The 15,523-nt window shown below is 37.2% G+C and overlaps 1 protein-coding gene and 1 pseudogene across 1 annotated transcript in view; both read left to right on the top strand.

Moving 5' to 3' along the window:
- The window catches only part of FAM81B (family with sequence similarity 81 member B), a 76,408-nt gene extending 61,767 nt beyond the window's left edge, over window positions 1-14,641 (top strand). Inside the window, exons 8-10 of the mRNA XM_010340365.3 lie at window positions 10,554-10,689; window positions 12,290-12,485; window positions 14,174-14,641. Of these exons, the coding sequence (XP_010338667.2) occupies window positions 10,554-10,689; window positions 12,290-12,485; window positions 14,174-14,307 (466 nt within the window). The 3' untranslated portion in view covers window positions 14,308-14,641. The remainder of the gene's footprint in view (window positions 1-10,553; window positions 10,690-12,289; window positions 12,486-14,173) is intronic.
- LOC120363370 (RNA transcription, translation and transport factor protein pseudogene) lies at window positions 1,166-4,854 on the top strand (annotated as a pseudogene).
- Window positions 14,642-15,523: the final 882 nt, after the last annotated feature.

Here is a 15,523-nt window from a genome sequence, read left to right as displayed (position 1 = left end):
TTTGCAGGGACATGGATGAAGCTGGAAACCATCATTCTCAGCAAACTGACACAAAAACAGAAAACCAAACATCACATGTTCTCATTCATAAGTGGGTGTTGAACAATGAGAACACATGGACACAGGGAGGGGAACATCACACACTGGGGCCTGTTGGGGGATGGAGGGGCTAGGGGAGGGATAGCAGGGGGTTGGGGATTGGGGAGGGATAACATTAGGAGAAACATGTAATGCAGATGACAGGGGGATGGATGCAGAAAACCACCATGGCACATACATACCTTTGTAATAAACCTGCACGATCTGCACATGTACCCCAGAACTTAAAGTATAATAATAATAATAATAAAAAGAGTATTTCTAAGATCCTCTATTTACTCCTCTACTTTATTTCATTTTAAGACTGGTCTCTACCCCATCTTAAACTGAATATTCCCCCCCCCCCACTCAATGGAGAAAGCAGTAAAGGAGACAGAGCTCCACAAATGTTCAAATCACTACCTTCCTTATTATCAAATCTCCCTCTTTTGTTCAAATGATCATCATTTCCCAGGGTCATGGTGCAGGCAGAGGGAAATTCTAGTTACTTGGATACTATTGTACTGTCTCTTATGCTCTTATCCTTTTTCCTCTATGTCTCACACCATTTGGGTTTAATGCCCTGGTCAAATCCAGTACCCTGACAGTACTCTACTTTCTCCATTTTTCCCCCGTCACTACTATATTTTATTAAATCTAAGTGCCATTGAATATAACATGCACCATTATAATTTTGTACCTGTAAGATATGAAGCTAACAATTAAACCATAGCATATCATCATTTAAAGATATCTCTTGATTTTGGAGATGATAAAATGGGAAATATGTGTGTCTTAGAAGTCAATATAAAACAATAGTCATCACTAAAACTTGGAGAAGCAGTTGTCTTGAGTAAACAGAAAATACTCTAAGAAAGCATTTCTACATTCTTAAATTCTAGCACAATGAGGATGTTCAGTGAATAGCTGTGTGATACTAGATCTAATGTCTTTAGCTTGTAATTAAGACAACACTCTCCAAAGGAAAAGTAGAAAAGTAATATGTTTCTAGATATAAAGACTAAGAATTGATTGTGTAGGGAAGGGATGGCATTGATAAACCGAAATGAAAGGCTGACTTAAAGGAATGAGGTTTGTGAACAAGTGGAAAAGAGAGAAAAAGATGTTTGAGATCGAGGGCTAACTGCTTCAGGACTAATGATGCTTATTTTTTCTGTCTTTGGTATTGTGGGAATTTGGCTTATAGAAAGTCATCTAAGTAGTTAAATCAGAATCTGAACACTTTTAATAATAGTGTAAACTTGAATTTTTTTCTCACTTTAAGTAATGAAGTCTTAACATTTCAGTAGTATTACAGTAGGTGACAGTAAATCTATAAACCATGCTTTTCCTCAGGCAAATACTTATGAGGCTTAATAAATCATTTAGTGACACAATTAACTCTTTTATATTTAAATTTTCTTCAATTTTAAAAATTAACAATATGCATTAATTGTAACCAAAAAAAAGTGAAAAAAGAGATTATCATCTCAGCTTTCTATTGTAATCAACTTTAACACCAGGGACGTATCCTAACTCAATTTCCTCCTTGTTAATATAAACATGTAACAGAGAAAGGATATGTATCTATTATATGTATAGAAGCAGCATGGATTTAAAAAATAATTTCTATACATATTACTCAATTATTTGATTTTTCTAGTACATCCTGTATGTCTCTCCAGATCAGTAAATATTATTCCGACATTATTTTTCATAGCTATACAACCTTTTAACTTACATATGTGCCATAATTAATTCAACCATTTATCTTATTGCCGAATTGATTATTTCTAGTTTATGACCACCACAGAAAAATCAAAAAAAGTATTATGTGTAGATCCTTAGATATCCTTAAATATTGGCACTTTTATTTCTATAGGCAAGCTTCCTAGGTTAAAGAATATATGTCTCTGCATTTTAACCAACAATGAATGTGCTCTCTTCTTAATACTGGCCAAAGGATGAAAAAGCATCTGTTTTAATTTGCATTCCCTTTTCCATTTGAATTTTCCGTGAATTGCCTATTATTGTTTATCAAATTTTGTATTGGGATTTTTGTCATTTTCTTATCAATTTGTAGGATTCTTTCATGTTAGAGATATTAACCATTTGACTGAGATATGTATTGAAAATGTATTTTGCTCAAAGAGAAAGTAACACAGGGCTTTTTTTTTTTTCAATCAGAGGACTTCTGTTTCAATCTAGTATACTATATTTAGTTTTTAACAAGGTTAACTTTGAACAAAAATAAGAATAAGTAGTTCTACTTTAAAAAAAAAGTAAATTGCTGCTAATGTTATGATTTTGAGGTACATATAAATTCAAAAATAAAGTAGATAGTCTATAGAATTTGCTTTTTTTAAGAACTGTCTCTGAATAAAGAGAATAACTTTTAAATAAAAACATTGTAATAACATTAAAGGTTAAGTTTAGTTGGGCACAGTGGCACACACCTGTAGTCCCAGCTACTCAGGAGGCTGAGGCAAGGAGGATCACTTGAGCCCAGGAGTTCAGGTTGCAATGAGCTGTCATGGCATCGCTGCACTCCAGCCTGGATGACAAAGCAAGACCCTGTCTCTGAAAAAGTCTTTTAACAAAGGTTGAGGTTAACCTTTGTTTGGCTTGAAGACCAGAAAACCAGACACAAGATTGAAAACAGAGGTCATTTAAGAAACACTCACAGCAGTGACTGGCCCAAGTTCTTTGAAAAGTATCTCAGGCCAGTGGAGAGAACAGAGGCCTCAGAAATAACACTACACACCTACAACCATCTGATCTTTCCTGACAAAAGCAAGCAATGGAGAAAGGATTTCCTATTTAATATATGGGGCTGGGAAAACTGGCTAGCCATATAGAGAACATTGAGACTGGACCCCTTCCTTACACCTTATACAAAAATTAACTCAAGATAGATTAAAGACTTAAAGTAAGACCTGAAATGATAAAAACCCTAGAAGAAAACCTAGGCAATACCATTCAGGACACAGGCATGGGCAAAGACTTGATGAGTAAAACACCAAAAGCAATGGCAACAAAAGCCAAAACTGACAAATGGAATCTAATTAAATGAAAGAGCTTCTGTAAAGCAAAATAAACTATCATCAGAGTGAATAGGCAGCCTGCAGAATGGGAGAAAAATTTTGCAATCTATCCATCTGACAAAGGGCTAATATCCAGAATCTACAAATAACTTAAATACGTTTATAAGAAAAAAACAAAGAACCCTATCACAAAGTGAGTGAAGGATTTGAATAGACATTTCTCAAAAGAAAACATTTATGTGGCCAAGAAACACATGAAAAAAAGCTCATCATCACTGGTCATTAGATAAATGCAAATGAAAACCACCTCAATGAGATACCATCTCATGCCAGTTAGAATGGTGATCATTAAAAAGTCAGGAAACAACAGATGCTGGGGAAGAATGTGGAAAAATGGAAATGCTTTTACATTGTTAGTGGGAGTGTAAATTAGTTCAACAATTATGGAAGATTCATCAAGCTGGTGTGGTGATTCACAAGTGTGGTGATTCCTCAAGGATCTAGAACCAGAAATACCGTTTGACCCAGCAATCCCATTACTGGGTATACACCCAAAGGATTATAAATCATTCTACTATAAGGACAACTGCACATGCATGTTTATTGTAGCAGTGTTCACAATAGCAAAGACTTGAAACCAACCCAAATACCCATCAGTGATAGACTGTATAAAGAAAATGTGGCACATATATACCATGGAATACTATGCAGCCATAAAAAAGGATAAGTTCATATCCTTTGCAGGGACATGGAAGAAGCTGGAAACCATCACTCTCAGCAAACTAACACTAGAACATAAAACCGAACACTGCATGTTCTCATATGTGGGAGTTGAACAATAAGAACACTTGTACACAGGGAGGGGAACATCACACATCAGGGCCTGTTGGGGGTTGGGGGTCTGGGGGGAATAGCATTAGGAGAAATACCTAATGGAGATGACAGGTTGATGGCTGCAGTAAACCACCATGGCACGTGTATACCTATGTAAGAAACCTGCATGTTCTGCATATGTACCCCAGAACTTAAATTTAAAAAAAAAAAGAAGAAGGAAAAGAAAAGTACCTGAAAGATGCTGGCTATCCTTTCAAGATTTAAGATCAGCAAGAAGCCATTGATAGGCTTCTTGGTTTAGCTGTTAGGCTTAAATATGGAGATAATGCTGAAAAATACAAGGACTTAGTACGTGATAATGCAAAAACTGCTGATAATGCAACCAAAAATGCGGAAACATTGATCAATTTGGATGTAAATAATCCTGATTTTAATTCCGGTTTGATGGCTTTGGCTAAACTGTTTCAGATTCAGTGTCATGATGATTACATGATAAAGGTTAAGACCATTTGAATTTTGGCTCAGAAGCACCTGACATAGGATGCAGTTACCAAGGCAAATCAAACAAAAGAGGGCTTGCCTGTTTAGATGAACATTTATTGGTTTTGACACAGGAGATGCAGTTCTTAATGAAGCTGCTCAAATTCTGCAATTGCTGCATAGAGAAGAGCTCAAAGAGCTACAGAGAAAAATTAATGAAGCCATAGTAGCTGTTCAGACAATTATTGCTGATCTAAGGACAGACCACAGACTGGGAAAAGTTGAGAGACAAACACCTGACCTATTTAGTACAACTTACCTATTAGTACAACTGGGAACCATGTACACTCCTGGCATGTTTGGAAATCAAATGTCACATTTTGGGAGGAGGAATCCCAGAAAAATGACTATGTTCTAGAGATTTACCACCATTGCTCTTTTCTTTAATAAAGTTTAGAAAAGTAGGAAAAAACAAACAAACAAACAAACAAACAAACAAACAAAAACAGGAGAGCTGCTGCAGGCTGGGGCCACCTTCACTTAGGATCCCTCTGTAGTTACCAGATGTCAATCAAGGAAAATGACCCAGGTGCATTGAGGGTGGTAGAGAAGAGGCAAGCAATACTGAAAAAGTTTCCCCACACCTTACCTACACCCAGGTGTCTTGGCGGGGACCCCAGAAGCAAATGCCTTCAAAATGCAGAGGTAATTCCATCTCCACCACCACCCTCATTAGTAAATTGAAACCTGAGATGATGGCTTTCATGTCACCTCACTTGCCAAGATACAATTAAAACCTGTCCAGACAGGTTGTCAAAATGATACCAGTGGCTAAAATATACAAAGAGCCTTGGCTTCCATCACCACCATTCCTGGTGACCGAGCACCAGAAACGCAGCTGCAGCACCTCAAAGTTTACATGCGCATTTTTCAAAATCAAAACAGTGTGTCTGCAAATAAAAATAAAAATAAAAATAAGGTTAAATAGGCAATCTTCCCATTTAGAAACATTTACAAATTCAAGTTTAATGGCCAACCAAACTTACATTGAACTTAAAAGCTACAATGTTTTCTGAGGGTTTTCTAGTGAATTGATGGGATTTGGGCACTGATCAGATCTGACAAAGGACACACACTGAACCCCTCCACTGTGCCTCCTCCTCAGAAGGTTCCTCCTCAGAGCTTCTGCTAAGTAATGTCCTTAGCCAACTACTTAGTGCTTACATAGCAAGAGTCTTGGCCATCAAGAAATAAAGCTGTCTTTTAACAAGGGTTTGTTTGGCGGGGACAGCACTTATCAGTCACTCCCTAGATAGCTCTTACTGCTGACGCTTGTTTAATAGACAGTGATTTATGAGAAAATAAAAAGTATTTGGTCAATGAGGCAAATGCATAGACCCAAATAATATGATCCAACTTTGAAAACTCTACCACAGTAGAAAGTTAAACATTACCCACGGTGGAGATATGCCACATTCACCTTTGTATCTTTAGCACCCAGCACATTGAAACACAAGAAGAAGGCAATGAATGAATGAAAGATTTCTGAGCACCTATATTATGTAAATTGTGTTTTAGAATATCCAAACATAATCCTTGCCACTTATATTTGGGAAGAAAAAACAGAAGTGAAAAGCTAAACACAGGAAAAGTAAAAGTTAAGACAAGGTTAAATGAGATATCAACAGGCAGAAATAATAAATATAGTAATTGTCATTTATGAATGCCTACCAACCACTAGCACTGAAGATACTCAATGCATTCAGCTCTGCGGGGTGGGTCTTATTTTTCCTTATCTTTTTTTTTTTGTTTTCATTCTCATCTGACATCCAGGAAATTTGTCCCCATCTTAAATATTAGGAGATTTATAATCACGAAGATTAATTTGCCAAAATCACATAGCTAGAAAGTATCTGACTCTAAAGCTCAAATGGTTTTTATAAATTCATGAAGTCTCCATCTCGCAGTTCTACCTATTGTAAACTAATTCTGCCACAGAAATTTTAAAAAGGGAAAGACCAGACCTGCTTGGATGGCTGAGAAACAGGCTACGAATGTACTGGGATTTTAACACTTTGGAACAGCCAAGAAACAAAAGTCTTTCTATCAGAGTGGAGGTAGAATTGATTTTTTGTATCACTAATTAGAAATCATATAAAATTAAGAAGAAATTAGTTTGAGAGTTCTATCTATAGGTGTAAAGTCAGTAGAAAAATAGCATGTCTTAGAATTTTTGGTTTCTGATGTGAAACTTAGAATCTTAGACTCAAAACTCTAAAGAAATAATAGCATACGGTCTTAAGCTCTTTTTCAAATATGATTACAAAAAATAAAAATATCTTGTTTATTTTTATTCAGCAAATGAAAAGCCACTAATTCTTCTTACATTCACACTTGGTCAAAGCCCTATCTAAGTTCTTGAGTGCCTGCTAGCAGTAATAATTTCCAAGAATTCAAACTCTTGGAAAGCTTCATTCAGTAGATTTTTTTAACACACGACACTGGGTTTGGGATGTAAGTGTACTGGCAAAACTGGCCTAGGATGGAGCTACATCCTCATTTCTGTATGTCAACCATGACCAAGAAAGGCAGACCCTGGCTGCCTCCACCACCAACCCCTCACCCAGCTCTCTTCCCTGTGCTCTGCTATGCCTATAGATCAGGCATCCCCAAACTATGGCCCGCGGGCTGCATGCGGCCCCTTGAGGCCATTTATCCGGCCCCCCACCGCACTTCAGGAAGGGGCACCTCTTTCATTGGTGGTCAGTGAGAGGAGCACAGTATGTGGCAGCCCTCCAACAGTCTGAGGGACAGTGAACTGGCCCCCAGTGTAAAAAGTTTGGGGATGCCTTCTGTAGATCTTCATTCAGCTTTCCTTCACTCTTTTGTAACTTTCTCCCCTATAATTGCTCTTGGTGTATATTTTAACTTGATTAAATCAGCATAAACATTTAAAAACAAAAACATAAAGACAACCCATAGCCCTCATCATTCTAGTGAGGTCTCTAGCTATAATTTAAATGTCTGGCTTTTGCGTTTGAGGAAAAGGAAAGAAAAAGCTCTATCTAATCACGTATCTATCTACAGCTGATAGAAATACTCTTATACCTATTGAAATAGAAGACTTGGGATCTAAAATGTAAATGTCATCTAAGATAGATTCATACTGCTGAGATTTTGTAAGTTCTGTAATTAATACATTTCTAAGTTCTGTAATTAATATATTATGGCAAATCATGTCCATTATGCCTGGGAAAAGCCTATGCAAAGAAAAGAAAAAGAAAAAGCATTATACCAACCTCTATTTTATTTATTCTTTCTATCTCTCAAGAAGACAGCTGATTCAAAAAGACTTCCAAATTTTAATAAACTACCAACAGAGTCCAACTTCTGAGTGTTACTAGGAAAATTATTCCCAATGGCAAGCAAATCTTGTAATAAAAGTATCATAAGTGGTAATTCATTCTTTATGGCTTTAATTTCAGAATTTCAATTACTGATATGCCTTTCCAGAGATATTACATGGGCATATTTAATGGTTTCTTGGTTTTCAAAAGGATGTTAATATTGTCTCAGTGATAAAAGAGTAAATGCTCTCATTTATTTATTCTACAGTAAAGGTGAGCACTGAAGGCTGGATTCTCAATTATAAAACTATTTCTTTACTGACCCCCTTACCTATGACTATTAATCAATACTGCCACCAGAGACAGGGAAAGGAAGATGAAAACCAAAGCAGATTAGATTTCGAAATAGCTTGACAAACCTGATTCGTTATTTGTCAGCAATGCTAATAAAAGATAATGAGAAAGAATGGTCCATTTACTCATTTAGCCAACAACTATTTATTGAGCACTTACTATATTCTAGGCATTGCTCACAGCCATCAACAATGCAAAATGAAGCTTAAGTTTTAGTGGAGAAGATGGAACACAAATTAGTGTATGTAAGATGGTGATGAAAATTTTGGAGCAAAATTAAGCAGGGTAAGAGAATAGGAAATTTCCAGTAAGGAGAAGGAATTCTATTTTTTTAAGGTGGTGTATGAATGTAAATCTGAATGAAATGAGGGCAGGAGCCAATGGATATTCTGAAGAAGAATAGAGAAAACAGTTGGCTAAAATGAAGGAGCCTATATATTCAGTGGGTGGGCTTATTTGTCTGAGATCCAGCAACTGTTAACCAACAGCACAGGTGATTGGGAATCATAATTAGACTAAAAACACTAATAGAAACCAATTTCATCTTCAGTGCTGAAGTATTCAACAGTCAATCAAGATATCTTTCATATCTATGTGAAAAATATCACCAGAGAGTCCAAAATAATGTGAGAATTCAGAGAACAAAGATCAGAATTTAGCTATCAGATCGTAACTCATATAACTATTGGAAAATTAATTTACATTTCCCATTCCTTGGTTTCATTGTCTAAGTCAAGTTTTCTCAACCTTGGCACTGTCGGTATTTTGGCTGCATCATTCTTTGTTGTGGGTCTCTCCTATGCATTATACGATGTTTAGCAGCATCCCTGCTGTCCACCCACTAGAAGCCAGTAACACCTCTCAGTTGTGACAATCAAGATTGTCTCCAGACATTAGCAAATGTCCCCTGGGGGTGAGAAGGTGGGAGGGGGCAACTGCTCCCAGTTGAAAGCTATTAGTCTAAAAACAATGATTTCAGGGAACTTGTATCTTCTAATTATTAGCCCAAATGCTTTTTCCAGAGAGCAAGAGAGGCATGTACATGCAGTCTAAGTCCAGCATGACTTAAGCAATTAATTTCCGATGATAAACATTGCAAACTAAATTATCTGCATATAATTTTGCCTGAAAACACCAGAGCAATTACTTTATCTGTACCATACATTGTAAGGTAGAATGAATATTTTCAATAACACACATCGTTGTTGCCAACCTAATAGTTTACCTATTCTAAAAGGGAATTTGAAGCCAACGTCTTATCATGAACAAGTCATATGCAGAAAATACACACAGAAACACTCACAAGTCCTCTCCCTATCCCACCTCTTCCCAGTCCCATACTGCATTTAATTCAGACTGAATTTCCTCTCCTCAAACCTTCAGCCACTCTAGACTTTTCAACTGATGATACGTGATTCCAACCCTTTGATCCAATTCCATTTTTAAAAATCCTTCATTCCCTGTTATTTAACACTTCTATGGTGCATCATCTTGATAGTCCCGTAGGTCCCTCTCCTGTACCCCTTTTACTTCTGTTTTTACCCCACATGAGTCATTCAGGGCCTCTCTAAACACCCCCTAAAAAAAAAATCCACTCACACAGACCCATTGGTAGAACAGGGACTTTCTGGAAGATTTTGCCCGACAAAGGCAACCTAAAGTCCCCCTTGGCACCTTCCCCAGGTTCTCTTAGGGCTTTCTCCCTCCACTCTCCTGCCTCTGACCTTTCTCTCCTCTGCTAGACAATGCAGATCCTCTCCGCCCCTGCTCATCTCCCAGCCAGCCACACACTGGCACTTAGAGAGCAGGAATCAGCAAACTATCACCAGTAAACTATCACCCTTAGCCACATTTACCCACAGCTAAGAACAATTTCTATGCTTTCTAATAATTAAAAAAGAATTCTATTTCATGACATGTGAATATTACATAAAGTTCGATTAGAATATAACCACACTCATTTCTTTACATATTATCTGTGGCTGCTTTCCCACTGCAATGGAGCACTGAGTGGTTGCAACCAAGACCAAATGACCCGCAATGCCTAAAATACTTACTATCTGGCGTTTGACTGACAACTCCTATCATGAGAGAGCCCCAGGCCATGAGAGGAATTCTGCATGGATAACACTAAATTTTGGTGTGGCTGTGGTTAGCTCCTAGCCAGCAAAGCTCCTGTCACTGTGATGATGTATTTTAGGGTATGTAACAGTAGCTGGACTGAACTCAAGCTCAGGACAGGAACACAGAGTGTACTTACCTTGCCTCTCCACCTCCCATATCACCCCACAAATACTTGGCTAGGCACATGGAGTCTCAATTGCCTCATAAAATGCAGACTTTTTCAACACTATTTTTTTTTTGTTTTATGTTTAAATTCACTTATTAAAACGGAACAAAACATTTTTTCCCTTAGATTTAATTCACTTTCAAGTAATCTGTATGAAGAAGTTGAGAATAATAAAAAATGGACAGAAAACCAATTTATCAAATATAGAAAAGACCACCTGGGCCATATAAATGAATGTCTGAAGGTCCTACAGGAGAAACTGGTGAGGCGTTCTGTTATTTTGTGAAGTAAACACCTGCATGGTCCTTGTCTGGATGAGTAATGAGTAAAGGTTTGGGAGGTTGCACTTCCATATTTATGGTAGTCTTCACTGCTTCAGCAACTTTTTTTTTTTTTTTTTAAGCACTGCAATAGGAGTCCAGAGGCCTGCCTTCTGGTCCTGTTTGCTACTGCCCAGCTCTACAAACCTGTGTTTCTCTGAGTGTGCTCTACTTGTACCAAAAGAATCTGAAGAGGTTTTTTTTAAAAAAAGAAAAAAAAAAATACAGATTGCCATCCCAGACCTAGGGAGTCTGACTCTCTCGGGGCCTCCCCTGAGAGTCAGTGGTTATAGGCTCACTCCCTGGGTCATTTGCAGGTAAGTCACTTCACTTTTCTGGAGATCCGTTAGTAGATTAAAGGTTTTCAAAACTCCTTTTTCAGATCAGACCATGTAAAGACAACCCAAGCTTTGGGGTGAGGCTACCAAGGTATATGAGAAATATACTTATTTCAGGGGCCCCCTCTCCCACTGCAACCAGCACATCTTACCCAATGGGAAGGGCAGCACAGCGCCATGACTGTGGTAAATGACTGCCAGCCCTGAAGATGACCAAAATAAGATGTTTCAAGAACTTGAGGTAGAGAGACTACAGGCAGAGGCAGCTCAGGAAATAATGTCCCCAGCTCCAACCTGAGTTTGTAAACAGCTGATAGAGTGACAAAGGAGTCCAAGAATTGGACATAAACAGAAAGCTTTATCACTGGTAAGGCTATCGAAGAATGTGTGGTGAGCTCTGCAGCTGCCAGGTGGGCCTGCTAGCTCTTCACTCCTGAATTAGGCAGATTTCTTTACCAGTTAAAGGCAGCACTAGGTTAACCATGGGGTCATCTTGCAGGCAGAAACCTCCCACCATAAGGAACACAGAGACTGGAATCCACCATTCCTGAGGCAGATGGGACCAAAGAGAGGAGAACCAAGGGGGTCATACCTGCCATGCCCAGTTTCTGTTCCCAGATTCCCCGTGAAGTGAGGAGAAAAGCAGCTAATTATCCTACAGGCTGCCTCTGCAGTCTCTACCTCGATTACACATTAGAATCACCTGGAGAGTGTTTAAATCGTATCAGGTCTTGAGCTCCATCACAGACCAATTAAATCTGGATTTGATTGATTTAATTAAGTTGTGGGGGTAGGGTATAGTCCAGGTGTTTCTAATAAACTACCGGCATGGCAAGTCACTATTGTAGCTGAAGTCTCTCCACATAGAGGTATGATATTTGAGGGGGCACATCCAGAGAGCTCAGAAAAAGCGGTATCTAAAACGTCTTTGAACATTAGACTAAAACACCAAATTCGCAAGACATTTCAGCCATGCTACAGCCCTTTTCTTTTATCCCATAACATGCTGAATTCCAGAAACTACAAATGAACGGGGCCAAAGGGATTAAAACTCTCATACTTATGAACACAGTCTTAGATACAAAAAAACTTGGTTTGAATTTTCATGCTTAGCATGGAAAAATGAATGTCAAAAACATTTTCTCTAAGCTGAAGGATAAATCCATGTAAGTTTTCTGAAGCTTTATCCCATAATCTTTTACAGGAAAAGTCTGAAAATAAAATGGAAGAAAAACTGCTGCAGCTTTCAAGCAAAGTAGAGAATTTCATTAACACACAGAAACAAGAAACACAACTAAGTAAAGTAAAGCATATGGAAAATAAATTGTCCAAAAAGATGGAACTAATGGAAAAGCAGATCTGGGGTGAATTAGAGACAATGCAGAATGAATATCAATCAGGTGAGCAGATACCTTTTATTAAGTAAAGAGTATCGTCCTTTTCTGTTCAATCCCTCAGTCTTCCACTTTGAGCTAATGGCCAGGGATTAATCTTGTCCTTAGTGATATCCTTATGTATTTAATGCACTTTTCTAAATATCCTGTAGAATGTGACTATTATACAGGAAGGCATGTAAATAAACTTTCTTAATTCATACTTGGCAATGTTATAGGCCTGCCATTGGTATGAGGGTTTTTTTGTTTGTTTGTTTTTTGTTGTTGTTGTTTCTCTCTAAGATCATAGAATCATGGAATTGTCAGACTTGGAAAATCCTTGGAGATACCCAAGATGTGACTTGTGGGTATGTTATGAAATTAGAAGTCTAAATCAAATGTCCTTCTCATTGAACTACAAATAATGAGCTGGGACAGATGTCAGACTGGAGACCTGACCTTTAGAAGTGAGAAAGAGAGATGAATTAGCAGAGTCCAGTATAATGACTGTTTTTCTTTTAAAGAGGCTAATGGCAGCAGTGTCAAGCTGAGCTAACATCAAAGAGGATTAATTTGAAAGGCTCATCTAATTTGTCAAAGGGAAGCACATGGGATAGATGCTGTAGAGCAACCATCTGCCTTGAGTCATAATTCTGAGGGAATTACCAGGACTCAGAGAGTTTCTTTACTAGAGAAAGCTCCAAGTCATTTTTTTCTAGATCTCAGAAAAATTCATGTGTAAATTCTACCAAATTTGGTCCTGTGTAGATACCTTGGAGGTACCTTGGGAGGACATGATGGTCTCAATCTGCCAGATGTTCCTGGCATATAAGTAGAGTTTGCTACCTGGAAATTCAACCTTCACAATACACCCACTCCCACCATCATATCAAAATAATGAATTATCTGGCCAGGAATCATGTCCCAAACTTAACTGGCCCTTCTTTTAAAGGCCCTGCTTTAACTATCAGAGATTTAATTTTACTTATTCTATTAGTAAAACTTCAGGGTCAACTGGAAAAGAAATTTACCATCTACAAGTTCTTTCATTTTACTATGGAGAGGAGTTCTAGAAAGGGGGAATTCCAAATTAATGGGTTGCTGCTTTATGCCTTTAATAAAAATATGTTGAGAAACGACTATATGAAAGACCCCAGTGAATAACAAAACCTTGAGGTTTGGTAGGTCTGTGGTCATAAGTGACTAGACATGCATAAGACGGATACAAAGTGCTGGGAGAAAGGAGGGGAACAGGTGGCCACTCTTAGGTCCCTCAAATAGGTTACTTTCAGAGAAGTTTTAAAATCTCATCTGTGGTCTTTGCCTTCAATTTGGTAACAAGACTGAAAAAGAAATCACTTAAATCTCTTGTCAAAGCACACAGAAAGAAGAAAATATTTTAAATTTTATTCTTGCAATATAAATTTATGCAATATATTTGGGGAGAGGAGAAGAAAAATAATTAAATTTCACAATGAAACCAGATAACCAGATACAAGTTGAAACACTATTGTGAATGGATTTTCATGACATACAAGACATAGATTATGTACAATTTTAGGCTGGTCTTAATAGAATTTAATGCGCTTTCAATTAAATGATAATTATGGCAAGACTGACAATTACCCACTTTGGTTTTTTTTGTTTTGTTTTGTTTTGCTTTTTAAGTTCTAATGTATTGTTTTAAGTATACCTATTCTTTTACCTTCTCACAGGATTTAAATCAATTCATGATTCTCTCAGCTCCCTCCAACAAATACAGAAAACAAAGATGGATTTAGAGAAATATAAAGTCCAGAAAGACCTCAAGAAATTACAGCGTAAGATAGTGGAACTCCAGGAAGTATAAATCTTTCCAATCTTCTTTTTTTTTCACCAGCCAATGGAGTGATTTGTTGGGAAAAGTTCTGAAGATGAAAGTTAGTATGTCTGGGGTGTCTACTGCTTCTAATGTCTCCTTTTAAGGTGACGAATGTACCAGAAAAACAATAAAGCAAAGAAGCTTTTGATCTCTTGAATTTATTAGTGAAAAAATTAAGAAATTTCTTCATCTTCCCTTTTATATATTTAGCTACAAATAACAAAAGAGGAATCTCCATAAGGTACATGAGTGAAGTAGGCCTGCTGCAGCACATTACAGAATTACAGGAGCTCTGGCAAATTGGAGAGCACTTACTCTGTCTAAAAATAATAGCCACTATGTAGCTACAGTTCATGACTAACATATATGTAATCCACTATTATCCAAAGTTCCATTTTTCAAGAGAACTCTCTCCATTTTTAAGTGTTAGCAGCTAGATCAAAGTAGTTCTCAAACTATGAGAGACATGCTTGTAAAGCAGACATACTCAGTGGTCAATTTGCAACTTCTAATCTCAATGTTTGTAGCAAATCTAACTTACACATATTAAAATATATTTCCCTTGTACTCAATATGTACCAGAATTATAAGCAATTAAGAGCCAACCCATGCAAAATAAGAGAATACAACTGCTTCCATGAAAACATATCCAATGTAATTTGACCTAGGTGCTAAATTCAGAAGTACTTCAAAAATGCTAGTTTCCTATACAATTAAAAATTGTTTAACTTTTCTAGATATAAACATTAAATGTAAAGCCTAATACTGAACAGGAAATTCATGAAAAATAAAAACGAACTATTCATGGTATGCACTCTGCTGTAACAAGGACTAATTTCTAATCGCAGAACTTTTGTAAGCTTGGCAAGGGGACTTTTGTTTCAGACTTAGGCTCCTTCCTTGGCTTAGGGAAGAAAAGTGACAACTTCTCCCCTAATACAGAACAAGTTAACTTCCTAAGTAAATTTCTGACTAATGCTCACTTCTATAATTTTTTAACTGCATGAAATATCTCCTTTTATTGCTATTAATAATCCACATGCAGCATCACTGGGTCTATAATCGAAGGGATTTACAGAGCAGAATTTCATTTAAAAGTTTAAAATGCAAGTTTCAGTGATGATATTGTGTCCAGTGAAAAAGTGGGAAATATTAAATAATGCAATAGTAAGTGTCCTTTGTAACCAAGTATCATGCTAAGACA

This window comes from Saimiri boliviensis, chromosome 1 (assembly GCF_048565385.1).
Source record: "Saimiri boliviensis isolate mSaiBol1 chromosome 1, mSaiBol1.pri, whole genome shotgun sequence".
Lineage (NCBI taxonomy): Eukaryota > Metazoa > Chordata > Mammalia > Primates > Cebidae > Saimiri > Saimiri boliviensis.
Note: the sequence above shows the minus strand (reverse complement) of the source record. Positions and strands in the feature narration are given on the sequence as shown.